Source organism: Lolium perenne, chromosome 6 (genome assembly GCF_019359855.2).
Source record: "Lolium perenne isolate Kyuss_39 chromosome 6, Kyuss_2.0, whole genome shotgun sequence".
NCBI classification, from domain to species: Eukaryota; Viridiplantae; Streptophyta; class Magnoliopsida; order Poales; family Poaceae; genus Lolium; species Lolium perenne.
This window is the reverse complement of record NC_067249.2, coordinates 236,589,403-236,603,437: the sequence shown is the minus strand read 5'-3', so window position 1 is coordinate 236,603,437 and position 14,035 is coordinate 236,589,403. Positions and strand designations below refer to the sequence as shown.

At 45.4% G+C, this 14,035-nt stretch overlaps 2 protein-coding genes across 2 annotated transcripts; both read right to left on the bottom strand.

Annotated features, from left to right (window-relative positions):
• Window positions 1–7,060: 7,060 nt before the first annotated feature.
• Window positions 7,061–9,705, bottom strand: LOC139832921 (uncharacterized). Its single transcript, XM_071822927.1, has 3 exons — window positions 9,073–9,705; window positions 7,735–7,845; window positions 7,061–7,630 (listed from the first exon to the last, which is right to left on the bottom strand). The coding sequence occupies exons 1-3, from the start codon at window positions 9,298–9,300 to the stop codon at window positions 7,352–7,354; spliced, it is 618 nt and encodes a 205-aa protein (XP_071679028.1). The 5' UTR covers window positions 9,301–9,705; the 3' UTR covers window positions 7,061–7,351.
• Window positions 9,706–11,334: 1,629 nt separating this feature from the next.
• LOC139832655 (serine/threonine-protein phosphatase 7 long form homolog) lies at window positions 11,335–13,768 on the bottom strand. The gene is made up of 4 exons (XM_071822463.1): window positions 13,511–13,768; window positions 13,211–13,428; window positions 12,983–13,138; window positions 11,335–11,371 (listed from the first exon to the last, which is right to left on the bottom strand). Exons 1-4 carry the CDS (start codon window positions 13,748–13,750, stop codon window positions 11,335–11,337), a joined length of 651 nt encoding a protein of 216 aa, XP_071678564.1. The 5' UTR covers window positions 13,751–13,768.
• Between the last annotated feature and the right edge of the window lie 267 nt (window positions 13,769–14,035).

Genomic DNA, 14,035 nt, shown 5'->3' with positions numbered 1-14,035 from the left:
GTTTGCTATTTTCATGCTACAAGAGCGATGCATATATAGGAAAACTGCTGACAAAGGATCGACTGGATCCGACGTATTCGGGCATGAAGTCACGTTAAAGTTTTACTTAACCTAAACGAATTGACTACAGGTGTGCACATGCATGCACACAACCAGCACAACAACTCCAAGTCCTAATCAGATTCAACACTTAAGAAAATTATTCTAACAACTGCAAATATGAAGACACACGGCGACTCTAGAGGAGGGGCGACTCTAGAGGAGCGGCGACTCTAAACTATACAAATTTTAGTTGCTTCATACGATGTAGATACGAAGGTCTTGATGTGTACTTACTTGACGAGGCAGTGTTGGAACCGTCTTGGTCTGTCTCCGATGAGATCTAGGTGACGGTGTTGGGCCTGGCGTGGAGAAGGGTCTCAGGTGAGGGTGCCTTGCAGATGGCGGCGGTGGCGGGGATGAGAGCCTTGGAGACAGAGGAGGCGAGAAGAATAGAGAGGGCGACTGCGCGGGCGGTGGCGGTGGCGGTGGCGGCGGCTGTAGCTAGGGTTTGCACGATCTCAATGACGGCAGCACGAACACCTTTTTATAGGCCGACCACGTCGTCCGTCATTTCCGGAACATGCCATGCGCAAACCATGCACGATAAGATCGTGGCGCGCGTGAAGATCGTAATGGTGCGTTTCCATCCGCCGTTTCGGGTTGTGCCTTTTTTTAATAATAACATTTTTTCACTTTCATTATTGTTGCATATGGCATTTTGGTTGGTCCATGTTGGGCCAACGAAATTAAACAACAAAATTATAGTCTATACTTATCATGAACAATGTTGATATGTAAATATGGACAACATTAATAAAATATGTTTTAGGCCATGGGATCACCATTTTGACCCATTTTGACCCTAAAACCCTAGTATCGGCACCTCCCAACCATGGGATCACCATGAATGCAAAAACGTACCTACAAAGAGCAATTAAAAAAGGGTGGGGCACACCAGCATGCACAAGTGTGCCAAACATTGGCACCATCTAAGGTGGTTGGTTATGTTTTAGGCCATGGTAGACCCATTTTGACCCTAAAACCCTAGTATCGGCACCTCCCAACCATGGGATCACCATGAATGCAAAAACCAACCTAGAAAGAGCAATTAAAAAAGGGTGGGGCACACCACCATGCACAAGTGTGCCAAATATTGGCCCCATCCAAGGTGGTTTGGTATGTTTTAGGCCATGGTAGACCCATTTTGACCCTAAAACCCTTGTATCGGCACCTCCCAACCATGGGATCACCATGAATGCAAAAACCAACCTAGAAAGAGCAATTAAAAAAGGGTGGGGCACACCAGCATGCACAAGTGTGCCAAATATTGGCCCCATCCAAGGTGGTTTGGTATGTTTTAGGCCATGGTAGACCCATTTTGACCCTAAAACCCTAGTATCGGCACCTCCCAACCATGGGATCACCATGAATGCAAAAACCAACCTAGAAAGAGCAATTAAAAAAGGGTGGGGCACACCACCATGCACAAGTGTGCCAAATATTGGCCCCATCCAAGGTGGTTTGGTATGTTTTAGGCCATGATAGACCCATTTTGACCCTAAAACCCTAGTATCGGCACCTCCCAACCATGGGATCACCATGAATGCAAAAACCAACCTAGAAAGAGCAATTAAAAAAGGGTGGGGCACACCACCATGCACAAGTGTGCCAAATATTGGCCCCATCCAAGGTGGTTTGGTATGTTTTAGGCCATGGTAGACCCATTTTGACCCTAAAACCCTAGTATCGGCACCTCCCAACCATGGGATCACCATGAATGCAAAAACCAACCTAGAAAGAGCAATTAAAAAAGGGTGGGGCACACCACCATGCACAAGTGTGCCAAATATTGGCCCCATCCAAGGTGGTTTGGTATGTTTTAGGCCATGGTAGACCCATTTTGACCCTAAAACCCTTGTATCGGCACCTCCCAACCATGGGATCACCATGAATGCAAAAACCAACCTAGAAAGAGCAATTAAAAAAGGGTGGGGCACACCACCATGCACAAGTGTGCCAAATATTGGCCCCATCCAAGGTGGTTTGGTATGTTTTAGGCCATGGTAGACCCATTTTGACCCTAAAACCCTTGTATCGGCACCTCCCAACCATGGGATCACCATGAATGCAAAAACCAACCTAGAAAGAGCAATTAAAAAAGGGTGGGGCACACCACCATGCACAAGTGTGCCAAATATTGGCCCCATCCAAGGTGGTTTGGTATGTTTTAGGCCATGGTAGACCCATTTTGACCCTAAAACCCTAGTATCGGCACCTCCCAACCATGGGATCACCATGAATGCAAAAACCAACCTAGAAAGAGCAATTAAAAAAGGGTGGGGCACACCACCATGCACAAGTGTGCCAAATATTGGCCCCATCCAAGGTGGTTTGGTATGTTTTAGGCCATGGTAGACCCATTTTGACCCTAAAACCTTTGTATCGGCACCTCCCAACCATGGGATCACCATGAATGCAAAAACCAACCTACAAAGAGCAATTAAAAAAGGGTGGGGCACACCAGCATGCACAAGTGTGCCAAATATTGGCCCCATCCAAGGTGGTTTGGTATGTTTTAGGCCATGGTAGACCCATTTTGACCCTAAAACCCTAGTATCGGCACCTCCCAACCATGGGATCACCATGAATGCAAAAACCTACCTACAAAGAGCAATTAAAAAAGGGTGGGGCACACCAGCATGCACAAGTGTGCCAAATATTGGCCCCATCTAAGGTGGTTGGGTATGTTTTAGGCCATGGTAGACCCATTTTGACCCTAAAACCCTAGTATCGGCACCTCCCAACCATGGGATCACCATGAATGCAAAAACCAACCTAGAAAGAGCAATTAAAAAAGGGTGGGGCACACCACCATGCACAAGTGTGCCAAATATTGGCCCCATCCAAGGTGGTTTGGTATGTTTTAGGCCATGGTAGACCCATTTTGACCCTAAAACCCTAGTATCGGCACCTCCCAACCATGGGATCACCATGAATGCAAAAACCAACCTAGAAAGAGCAATTAAAAAAGGGTGGGGCACACCACCATGCACAAGTGTGCCAAATATTGGCCCCATCCAAGGTGGTTTGGTATGTTTTAGGCCATGGTAGACCCATTTTGACCCTAAAACCCTTGTATCGGCACCTCCCAACCATGGGATCACCATGAATGCAAAAACCAACCTATAAAGAGCAATTAAAAAAGGGTGGGGCACACCAGCATGCACAAGTGTGCCAAATATTGGCCCCATCCAAGGTGGTTTGGTATGTTTTAGGCCATGGTAGACCCATTTTGACCCTAAAACCCTAGTATCGGCACCTCCCAACCATGGGATCACCATGAATGCAAAAACCAACCTAGAAAGAGCAATTAAAAAAGGGTGGGGCACACCACCATGCACAAGTGTGCCAATTATTGGCCCCATCCAATGTGGTTTGGTATGTTTTAGGCCATGGTAGACCCATTTTGACCCTAAAACCCTTGTATCGGCACCTCCCAACCATGGGATCACCATGAATGCAAAAACCAACCTAGAAAGAGCAATTAAAAAAGGGTGGGGCACACCACCATGCACAAGTGTGCCAAATATTGGCCCCATCCAAGGTGGTTTGGTATGTTTTAGGCCATGGTAGACCCATTTTGACCCTAAAACCCTTGTATCGGCACCTCCCAACCATGGGATCACCATGAATGCAAAAACCAACCTACAAAGAGCAATTAAAAAAGGGTGGGGCACACCACCATGCACAAGTGTGCCAAATATTGGCCCCATCCAAGGTGGTTGGGTATGTTTTAGGCCATGGTAGACCCATTTTGACCCTAAAACCCTAGTATCGGCACCTCCCAACCATGGGATCACCATGAATGCAAAAACCAACCTAGAAAGAGCAATTAAAAAAGGGTGGGGCACACCACCATGCACAAATGTGCCAAATATTGGCCCCATCCAAGGTGGTTTGGTATGTTTTAGGCCATGGTAGACCCATTTTGACCCTAAAACCTTTGTATCGGCACCTCCCAACCATGGGATCACCATGAATGCAAAAACCAACCTACAAAGAGCAATTAAAAAAGGGTGGGGCACACCAGCATGCACAAGTGTGCCAAATATTGGCTCCATCCAAGGTGGTTTGGTATGTTTTAGGCCATGGTAGACCCATTTTGACCCTAAAACCCTAGTATCGGCACCTCCCAACCATGGGATCACCATGAATGCAAAAACCTACCTACAAAGAGCAATTAAAAAAGGGTGGGGCACACCAGCATGCACAAGTGTGCCAAATATTGGCCCCATCTAAGGTGGTTGGGTATGTTTTAGGCCATGGTAGACCCATTTTGACCCTAAAACCCTAGTATCGGCACCTCCCAACCATGGGATCACCATGAATGCAAAAACCAACCTAGAAAGAGCAATTAAAAAAGGGTGGGGCACACCACCATGCACAAGTGTGCCAAATATTGGCCCCATCCAAGGTGGTTTGGTATGTTTTAGGCCATGGTAGACCCATTTTGACCCTAAAACCCTAGTATCGGCACCTCCCAACCATGGGATCACCATGAATGCAAAAACCAACCTAGAAAGAGCAATTAAAAAAGGGTGGGGCACACCACCATGCACAAGTGTGCCAAATATTGGCCCCATCCAAGGTGGTTTGGTATGTTTTAGGCCATGGTAGACCCATTTTGACCCTAAAACCCTTGTATCGGCACCTCCAAACCATGGGATCACCATGAATGCAAAAACCAACCTAGAAAGAGCAATTAAAAAAGGGTGGGGCACACCAGCATGCACAAGTGTGCCAAATATTGGCCCCATCCAAGGTGGTTTGGTATGTTTTAGGCCATGGTAGACCCATTTTGACCCTAAAACCCTAGTATCGGCACCTCCCAACCATGGGATCACCATGAATGCAAAAACCAACCTAGAAAGAGCAAGTGTAAGTGGGGGGGCACACCACCATGCACAAGTGTGCCAAATATTGGCCCCATCCAAGGTGGTTTGGTATGTTTTAGGCCATGGTAGACCCATTTTGACCCTAAAACCCTTGTATCGGCACCTCCCAACCATGGGATCACCATGAATGCAAAAACCAACCTACAAAGAGCAATTAAAAAAGGGTGGGGCACACCACCATGCACAAGTGTGCCAAATATTGGCCCCATCCAAGGTGGTTTGGTATGTTTTAGGCCATGGTAGACCCATTTTGACCCTAAAACGCTTGTATCGGCACCTCCCAACCATGGGATCACCATGAATGCAAAAACCAACCTAGAAAGAGCAATTAAAAAAGGGTGGGGCACACCAGCATGCACAAGTGTGCCAAATATTGGCCCCATCCAAGGTGGTTTGGTATGTTTTAGGCCATGGTAGACCCATTTTGACCCTAAAACCCTTGTATCGGCACCTCCCAACCATGGGATCACCATGAATGCAAAAACCTACCTACAAAGAGCAATTAAAAAAGGGTGGGGCACACCACCATGCACAAGTGTGCCAAATATTGGCCCCATCCAAGGTGGTTTGGTTTGTTTTAGGCCATGGTAGACCCATTTTGACCCTAAAACCCTTGTATCGGCACCTCCCAACCATGGGATCACCATGAATGCAAAAACCAACCTAGAAAGAGCAATTAAAAAAGGGTGGGGCACACCACCATGCACAAGTGTGCCAAATATTGGCCCCATCCAAGGTGGTTTGGTATGTTTTAGGCCATGGTAGACCCATTTTGACCCTAAAACCCTTGTATCGGCACCTCCCAACCATGGGATCACCATGAATGCAAAAACCAACCTACAAAGAGCAATTAAAAAAGGGTGGGGCACACCAGCATGCACAAGTGTGCCAAATATTGGCCCCATCCAAGGTGGTTGGGTATGTTTTAGGCCATGGTAGACCCATTTTGACCCTAAAACCCTTGTATCGGCACCTCCCAACCATGGGATCACCATGAATGCAAAAACCAACCTACAAAGAGCAATTAAAAAAGGGTGGGGCACACCACCATGCACAAGTGTGCCAAATATTGGCCCCATCTAAGGTGGTTGGGTATGTTTTAGGCCATGGTAGACCCATTTTGACCCTAAAACCCTAGTATCGGCACCTCCCAACCATGGGATCACCATGAATGCAAAAACCAACCTAGAAAGAGCAATTAAAAAAGGGTGGGGCACACCACCATGCACAAGTGTGCCAAATATTGGCCCCATCCAAGGTGGTTGGGTATGTTTTAGGCCATGGTAGACCCATTTTGACCCTAAAACCCTTGTATCGGCACCACCCAACCATGGGATCACCATGAATGCAAAAACCAACCTAGAAAGAGCAATTAAAAAAGGGTGGGGCACACCACCATGCACAAGTGTGCCAAATATTGGCCCCATCCAAGGTGGTTGGATATGTTTTAGGCCATGGTAGACCCATTTTGACCCTAAAACCCTTGTATCGGCACCTCCCAACCATGGAGCATCCATTAGTAATTCAAAAATATTCAAAATGAAAAAAAATCGTCACATTCCATGTTTTCTTGTGTTACATACAATGTGATAAAAATTTGAGGTGATTTGGAGGAGGTCGAAAAATCACTATACTTTCAAGTATATATTTAGATAAAGGACAATTCTAAAACAAATTAATGAAAACATACAAGGTTGGGTTGATCTGCCAACCTTCAATGCATCTTTTGTACATTTTCTGTATATGAACTTTTTACAAATTCGATTTTTTAAATTCACATATGAAATATCAGATACAAAGAACATATGAAATTGCTACTCTGTTTTATTCTCATGACATTGGTGGTTGCTATTCTCATCACATAGCGGCTTGCTATTCATTCATGTAACTTATCTACTATGTTTTTTAAACTATTGAATACATTATGACAGAGATCAAATTGGTACATAACTCAATATTACTGAACTATCAAATTTTCAAACAAGCAAAATTTTAGAATTACCATTTCCTTGCAAACAAGATAATATTTATGGACTACCATTTTTCCAACAGAACATGGATGGTAGATAAAAAGGCTGACAATACTTTGTAGCCATCCATAACTTCACTTATCTTATAACAAAGTGAAGAACCAGCAAAAGCAAACACAGTGTGCTACATACCATCTAGCACACTGGTACAGTGCATACATAGCTACCATAGCTAAAGTTCACATGCCTAGCAAGTCCATACATAGTTACCGCACCATAACAGAAGGTGCACACATAAACTAGCAGTTCTTAATAACATACATTACTTAACATCATCATATCTACTGATGATGTACTTCTTCACTAACTTTTTCAGGCATTCAGTCAATCCTGACCATAGTACTCCAGTACTTTCCTCAGGGCAGCATGGTTCGCCTTGTCGCGGAGATCCTTCGGGTGCACCTCCTTCACATGGCTAACAAGTCCTTCACGCATACCATCCCTAGGAACCTGCTTGGAGGGATGGAACTTGCAGTAGTACCTCCCATCAGGTTTCATGTAAGCACTGATTCCCTCAGCCCAGATCTTCTCCTCCACCTTCTTCTCATATGACAGCACATTGTACTTGCTGACTTCATTATCAGATGAAGCATCTGAGTTGTACTGCAAAACAACAATGTCACAATCATATGTCACAACTATTGTACAGCAATGAGTTCAATAAACTTGTCAACCATGCACAATCAATATTGAGAATGCTCTCTTACCGACACGGCGTCCCCGGACTCGACCTCGCAGGAAATGTAGGAGTGGCCAGAGTCCTCCGAGTCATCAAACTCCTCAAACTTCCTCTTGCGGACAGAGGAGGTCTCACCAAGCTGATGGAATATATACAGATTATTATGTCAATCTAAATTGCAATCATACCAGCATAACACATATACTACAAATCCTTATTGCAATCATTACAATAACAGGCCAGTAACATTATATTTCTCCTACTATGTTAAGGTGAAACATAATTCTGTCAACCTATCATTAATACTGATCTTAATATCATAGAGTAATCATAGTCAATATTATGTTTCACCTTACCATAATGTTGCTCATAATAATAAATTTCATAGAGGAAATAGAGTCCAGATTCTATAGCAATCATTACTACATTATAGGTGCTTCAAAGAAATGTAGCACATTCTAATTTACAACTGTACTTTCAAAACATGACAACTATACCTTACTATACAAAGCATGTTAAATATTACTACATAAAGCATGTTTAATACAGGTGGAATTAATAGATTACAACACATTCTGAAAAGGGAAATATCTTATGCACAAATGGGAATGCCCCTGGAGCAGCAGTACCATAATAATAAGCAATAATTATCACCATAAGATGTTAACTAAGCAGCATTTAGGGGTTTTTAGCTTCTAACACCCATAAGTGGAGGTCCTGCCAAATCATACCTTTTCAAATAATAGATACACATGCTATTATTCATACTGTGGTGATGTACAATTATAGTAACTACATATTTTCCCATATGTTTGTGTACAATCATGTATATATACTAATTGATAAAATTGAACATAACCTGTGACTGCATAATATTTTTTACAAAATAAATGCAGGGAACAAATTATTATGTCAATGTTGTTGCCATCATAGCAAGATAACACTCCTGGAGCACAACAACATTACCATAGATTTAGAAATCAATGTGAATCCTAAAGCAATTATGCAATCATGTAATAAAAACATACTAATGAAGCTCTGTAGCAAACAATTGATGATACTACTAACAAATAAATTGTGCACGCAGTAATCAAACCAGATAAATTGTGCACAGGGTATATAAATTGGGGTCACATGACAATAAAACCCCCCTTAACTACGAATGCACACGGATGTCAAACCAGATTAAAAAAAAACCTTGCCAACATACACAAACCATAGGACAATCTGCTAGATCCATTTGGTCCGCAGTAATCAAGCCCTAATCACAAATCATATATGATTCGTCTGTTCTTCAGTTTGATCTAACCCTAATCACCATCAAATAAGGGCAAATAAGCTGAGGAGTTGAGAGGATAGCACATACCAGAGGGTCTTCCGCCATTGGCTGCACATTCAGATCCGGCACGATCTCGCCGCCGAGTCCGTGCTCCTGCTCATCCGCCACCGTCAGCACCAAGCCTCCGCCCGACGCGGCCGCACCACGACGGCTCCATCCACCCGGCACCACATCTGCCTCCGCCACGCAAGGAGCGCCGGTGTTCTTGACCAACGCAGCATCGGCCGCCCTCGCGGTGGAGCTGCTACCCTCCATCGGCCTCCGATTCGATGGAAATGCACGGAGAAGAAGGGATTTGAGAAGAGAACTAGCAGTGGAGCGGGAGTGGAGAATATGAAGTGGCCGAGAGAGAGGGTTTTCTCCGTCTCCAGTACCTGATTTGGGGGGGAAATGGTGGGGCGAGGGAGGCGGAGCAGCCGACGAAGGTTTTATACGTCCCTTCCGCTTCAGTACACGCACGTGACTTCGCCACGTACAAGACGGTACAGAGAATACGTACAGCACAGTCGCGGGCCATACGGGCCTGTACAGGGCTTTTACGTATCTGTCAGAAACGTGAAATGACGAAACTAACCCTAAATCCGAAGAGGTATCGCGTGATCTGAACCGTTGATGTGTTTTAACGATTCCAGTTTTCCTCAAGGGGGGAGCACCGGAGCAGAAGCGCTGAGTGTGAGCCAAGCCTTATTGAGGGTAGAATCGTGTTTGACGTTGGACCTGAGCCAAGCCTCGTCGAGGCCGGGCTTCCATCTCCCTCTCTCTCTCTCTCTCTCTCTCTCTCTCTCTCTCTCTCTCTCTCTCCCTCTCCCTCTCCCTCTCCCTCTCTCCCTCTCCCTCTCCCTCTCCCTCTCCCTCTCCCTCTCCCTCTCCCCCTCTCCCTCTCCCTCTCCCTCTCCCTCTCCCTCTCCCTCTCCCTCTCCCTCTCTCTCCCTCTCTCTCTCTCTCCCTCCCTCTCTCTCTCTCTCTCTCTCTCTCTCTCTCTCTCTCTCTCTCTCTCTCTCTCTCTCTCTCTCTCTCTCTCTCTCTCTCTCTCTCTCTCTCTCTCTCTCTCTCTCTCTCTCTCTCTCTCTCTCTCTCTCTCTCTCTAAGCCCCTTACCTATCTCTCCGCTCACTTTTCTTCTTTGCCCTTCTTCTTCTGTACCGCTACCAACTGTAGAAAACATGAGTGCCCATATTATGTACAGTGCACCACATAATGATCTATACACTCATATCACACTCTTGGACATTGGAATCACTGGGCTTTTCATTAAGTATAACCTTGTACCCCAAAAAATAAGAGTAAAAACCTCATAAAACAAGACACCCACATAACTCTTTTGGTGATTGTGCTAACTTTACCATAGTGTTTTATGACCATTACGAGCTTTCATGCTTGATTCATTTGTTTTTGTGGTAGAATCTTGTTTGACATTTTACCCGAGTGTAAGCCAAGCTTTGTTGAGGGTAGAACTTGTTTGACGTTGAACGTGAGCCAAGCCTCGTTGAGGCCGCGCTTCCATATTGCGCCTTCCCATGCCATGACCTAACCCCGATACTCATCCGATAAAAAAAACAAAGCTTCCTATTTTCTATTTCAAGTGTAGTCGAAGAACCATTAGATTCAAGACCGTACGTGATTCATAATTATTTTTTTTTGGGCCAGACCAATTTATTTAATGGCTAGTAAGTGATAGTGGTATTGTTCTCAAACCCACTCTTCATATATAGCGTGCTTGATAGTGGGACAAGTGATCATAGGGTGGCCATGAACTACTAATGAGAGCCCACAGTAAATACTTGAATGATCTCGGGTCTCGATCCTAAGTTCTAAAATATGTAACCTTGTATTTTTTAACTTCAGAAAATCCGTACACATAAACACTGACATAAACTTATTCGTGCAATTTTTTCAAGAAAAAATGCAATCATTTGTGGCCTCTGCAAAGAAAAAGAGAAAATGGACCTAGTTTATGTTTAAGTTTCGAAAAAGTTATGCACATACATGCATATATTCTCTATATGTGTGATTTTTTTAGTATTTTCTGAATTTTATCTAATATTTTTGTCTAAATTTGATTATATCACTCACATGTGCTTTCATATTCTTCAACTCGAATACCAAAAAAGGAAGAACAAATATGTTTAAGTGGATAACAGAAATACTGTATAAATCCAATTAATCTACTCACTTGATAATTCCATTCAAGAGATCCCATGGAAAATAATTATGCTCTCTTTGATCTGAAACAACACGTTGATTGATGGGTTCAATAAACGGAATCTATCTTTTTTGTTTTCAATCTAGCTCAGGCATCTAGTATTTTACATGCCCCGGTGTCGGCACTGGGCGATTTGCACAAAATAACTCAAAAGTTAAAGAAAAGCACAGACTGACCCTCCGATGAAACTATTTCACCCATCTAACCCTTTTGTGTGGTGCCCCTCTCATGGGCGCCACACATGCCAGTGTGGCGCCCCTCCTGCCGGCGCCACTCTCCCAGCCGATGTGGCGCCCTCGATGCTGAGCTGGTGCGCCGAGCCGACGTGGCAGCATGTGTGGCGCCCCTCCCATCGGCGCCACACATGCCAACTTATTGCCCAAATAATACTGTGAGACAATTCGTCTGGGACTTAGCCGTTTTGGCGAGCCTCTATGTGTAGCGCCGATGCCACGGGCGCCACACAAAGAGGGTCGCCAAAACGGCTAAGTCCCAGACGTCCGAAGCCCCTGGATGTTTTCGACCCAAAAGTTGATATATGTTGGCACGTGTGGCGCCGATGCCACGGGCGCCACACAGTGCAGTGTGGCGCCAGTGGGAAGGGCGCCACACATTGACTTGTGTTAAAAACATGAAAAATCCAACCAAACTCCAACAGTTTTCATTGGATACAACAAGTAGCGATCTCAGAACATACACATATAACACTTCATAGCTCACATCGTAGCAAGTAGATTCAAACAACAAGTAGCATTACAGACATTGTTCGAAATGATATAGGGTTCACAACTCGATACTTATGAAGATATAGTTCACAACAACACGTAGCACATCCTAGTGTCGTCCTCGACGTGCCGTCCTCGCGGGCTGCTTCCGGACGGTCATCCTCTTCGTCCGCTGCCGTGGCTCTTGTTGCTGCTGCTCCTCCTGCTCCTCCTGCTCCTCCTCCTCTGAAGATAACGGCTCGTCGTTCCTCATCCTCGACAAAGATGATCTCTGCGGCGGCCCCTCATCCTCCTCAGTGACAACCTTCTTTCCTCGGTTGACATAATCTTCCGGAGTGTACCGGTTTGGACCCTTGCCCCTTGGCTTCAACTGGTAAGCTGACCGTGGGGCTTGCTTGGAGGTATGCTTTGGAGGTATGCTTTGACTCAGAATTTCCTCGTCGTCAGGAATCTTCACAAACATGAACACATGAGATTACAAAAGTTGAAATTAGTAAGAACATGTTTGACAGCAACAAAATAGTCCATACCTCCCGCTCTTCAGAAGAAGAGGATGTAGGAATTTCGCCTTCGCGGCAACCTAGCAAGTTGGCTAACCGCCGCATCTTTCGTGCAGTGTTCTGCGTCATGAAACTCATGGTTACAAAGGCACCAGAACATAATAGCGTACATTCAAAGTTGGTGATCATACCTTAATGAAATGCCGCAACGGTCCGACAGGCTTTTCATCTCTCCCGCTCTGCTCCCACATAATCTCGCACTCATGAGCTGTTTTTTGGATCTCCGTCCGCTGTGACAAACATAGCATACACAATTTAAGCGAGCACATTGCAATCTAGATGATGTACTAGTTCGTGAGAGAATCCATTACCACGAAGTTCAGCTTGGAAGCAATAGAAGTCGATCCCCCTCTGCGAGCAAAGGTGACCTCATCAAACTCGATGGGGTCGTCCAAGATGTCCTCAGCATACGCGTGCTTCACTAACTCGATACGCGTGTTTTCATGGAACCACTCGAGGTAGTTGTTGAAAGTGGCCAAGTCGCGAGGCACAATCTCCTCAGGGCCAGCATTCCGTGTCGCTTCCAAACAGTGTATGAATGCTGCGACGTGGACGCTATGATGAACTGGCCAATTTGTGATCTTCCTCTGCCGCTGCCTATCAAGCCTGCAAGAATCAAGAAGTTAGATTGTACCTCTTCTATCAAGAATCTTCCATCGCATGATTCCAGAAGTTTACCTATGAAGCGCCTTGTCCGTGTCTTGCCACTGAGGTGGGCACTCCTGATACAGCCCAAACTGTCTCATCACTCTGTGCGGCTGGTGGTGTTCAACAAGCCACATGCATATGAGTGGGCAGCGCATACGCCAGAACCACGCCTCCTCCGTGCACTTGTGGTTGAGGTCAGCCATCCCCGCGCCAATATGGTAGTAGCTACCATATGGCTCCCATTCCACCTGCAGCATACAAATATCTCAGAATTTAGAACATGTCAGTAGAATCAATGAAAACTAGGATTGCAAAAGAGTGATCGGTTACCTGCTCAGCGGTAAGAGTGTCCAACTCCGCAGTGTACTGCCTGTACATGACCATTGGATCGCTCGTCATCTCCGAGACATTGTCCCAAAGGTATGCCCAAGTCGGCTCACGATCAAGGTTCTCATGGTGATGAGGCCATGGCCTCTCGTTGAGTACCCTGGGACGCCCAACTGATAGGCGGTCCCAGCTCCATACGGAAAGTAGGAGCATGCATCCACCAATACCGCCGCTCCCAGTCATGCTCCCAGTCCTGCGACAAGCTTCGTCCAACTGCGTACATAAGACATTTGGTTAGTACTTTGTCTAGCACACTACTATAGGAAAATAGTACATAGAACAAATCATCACCTGCCGGTAGAGGTAGGCAAGTGCCGCTGTTCCCCAACTCCACCGGTGCTCCAACACCGTAAGCGCCCTCAGCCAACACCAATGGGCCAGCTTCCCCCCACTATTAGGAAAGAGAGTCCTCGAAATCATGTACCATAAGTACACGCGGGTGTACGTCCTCAGAGTGTCCCTGTTGGC